Below are 2,326 nucleotides of genomic sequence, written 5' to 3' on the forward strand. Positions count from 1 at the left end.
TGGATATTCTGAAACCGGAAGTCGTGAATTAGTGTTTTTAGGCGGTATTACAAAAAGTGAATGATAAGGAGAATGATAACGAATAATGATAAGGATGAATGATAAGGATGAATGATAAGGATTAATGATAAGGATGAATGATAAGGATTAATGATAAGGGTTAATGATAAGGATGAATGATAAGGATGAATGATAAGGATGATGATAAGGATGAATGATAAGGATGGATGATAAGGATGAATGATAAGGAATGATATGGCAATGATAAGTGAATTATTAGAAATGATGGTGATGATGAAAGTGTTGTATTACTGTAACAATGCTTATAACAATGTTAATATGCAAAAAAAAACGTTTCAAAGATGCTAAGAATTGCTTCTTATAAGGCAAGAAGATTACAAATTATTAAAGATAAAACTTAATAAATTATACAAACTAAGAAGAAAATTCAAGATTTCTAAAAAGAAATCTTGAATTTTATGGTACTAAATATCGAACCGTTAGAAAATTGTTGTAGTGTTTTGTAACCACGATCTTTAATATGCAAGTACCTGTATTAAAATCAAACATTGAATACGTCTTGTAATATGATATTTTAAATATTAAATTCAAACACTGATTTCAGTATTTTAAGTTAAACTTAGTAGACTCAATCAGTGTTTGATTTTAATATTAAATAATAAATATGAAGTTCCACAAATTTAACGCAAAATTAAAAAAAAACTTATAATTTTCATTTTCACGATAAAAACACATTCGTAAACAGCTGTAAAGTATACGATAAAAATATTTTTATCACGGATTAACCACATAAAAGTCTACCATAATTACTCACAAAAATAGCATATGTGATGTGAAAGATGATGATGACAAATACACATATCGCTCACTCCTTTCAACAACGTCATATATAAAAATCAACGATTTTCAGTTATGCATATTTTCGGAATGCCCAGAAAATGTACTATATCCCAGCAAAAGTGACATATTTTTAACTAAGTATTTACCCTCTACAGGGCAGAAAGTGTTGTTTTTGCATTTTGAAGAAAAGGTTTTGTTTTATTATTTTTTTTTAATGTACTAAATATTTTTCAAATAGAGAAAAAAACATTCAGATTTTACCTAAAAAGATCTGTTGCACAGTAAAAAGTTCAATAAGTGGCTTGATATTTATTTTTAATACATTTCATTATATTTTTTAAATTTAAAAACGATCTCCTGAAAAATCTATTTTTTTTTATATATGACGTTTTTGAAATGAGTGAGCTATATGTTATATAAATTTTTCAACTTAAATTATTGCACTATTATCAACGTGATTTAAATACAAAGTTTTCGGTTAAAAACAGTAGTAAAGTTCAAAACAAAAAATAGTTTATTACGCTTACCACTAATTAGGGATCATTGTGCCAAATGAATAAATAAAATAAAAACAGTTAAAATAATATAAAATAACGAAATGGACTTACCGCATCCTGCAGGACTCTCCTCAGCGCCTCCTTAGTGTACTTTTGCTCCTCCTGTTTCAAAATATGAGCGCAATCTTTGAGGAGCGCGTTTGTGCGCTTCTCCCTGATGGACTCCTCTTCCATAAACGACATTTTCTGGATCTCTTTCAATTCCCCCGGGACCTTTCCATTAGGCTCTTTGGAGTGCGATTCATTCGGGTCAATTTCCATGAATTTCCCAGCGTCAAACTCTTTCGCGGGCTCAGAACCGAGCGAAACACTCCTTCGACGCATTTTCTTGGTCCTTTCGTTGTTCTCCGCGTCGTCAACGGCCAGTTGTTGGTGCATTTTATCCAAGTTGTCTTGGCGATGTTGGTCTTGGTCATTGAGATTGTTCTCGACATCGCTTTCGCCGCTTTTCGTCGACGGATCGATTGTCAAACTTTGAGCTAGTTCCTCCATTATGTCCGATCACTCATGACACACTTACTTGCACTGATCACTAGAATTAAGAGCGCAGCTTTGTTTTATTTGGTTTTGTTTATCGTCCGCACTGTAACGACTTTTTTGTGGGGATTTTTTATTATCATAGGCGCGTGTTTGGTAAGGAGATATTAATTAGTTCGCTGACTCTAAACTATGTCTGGCTTCATGAGATAAACTGTTAGAACGGTGTTTGGATCACGGGTCACTTTTTTATACCGACGAAGATAACCAAATGGATGGATTTAAAAAAAATGCTACCATAAAATATTTCTGCTTCGATAATTTATTACACAATATAAAAATAAGTGCCTAATTAAAATCGCATCGTATTTTTTACCTACATCAGTCAGTACCTACATCAATATGCGAGATCGAAGATGTCGTTAGGTGGG

The 2,326-nt window shown here is 32.0% G+C and overlaps 1 protein-coding gene across 1 annotated transcript in view; it reads right to left on the reverse strand.

Annotated features, from left to right (window-relative positions):
• Positions 1–2,037, reverse strand: part of Nox (NADPH oxidase) — a 164,213-nt gene extending 162,176 nt beyond the window's left edge. Inside the window, exon 1 of the mRNA XM_088263984.1 lies at positions 1,470–2,037. Coding sequence (XP_088120110.1) covers positions 1,470–1,910 — 441 coding nt within the window. The 5' untranslated portion in view covers positions 1,911–2,037. The remainder of the gene's footprint in view (positions 1–1,469) is intronic.
• Between the last annotated feature and the right edge of the window lie 289 nt (positions 2,038–2,326).

The sequence above is a fragment of the Brachycentrus maculatus genome, unplaced genomic scaffold (genome assembly GCF_059751285.1).
Source record: "Brachycentrus maculatus isolate JH-2025_06_01 unplaced genomic scaffold, ASM5975128v1 h1tg000211l, whole genome shotgun sequence".
Lineage (NCBI taxonomy): Eukaryota > Metazoa > Arthropoda > Insecta > Trichoptera > Brachycentridae > Brachycentrus > Brachycentrus maculatus.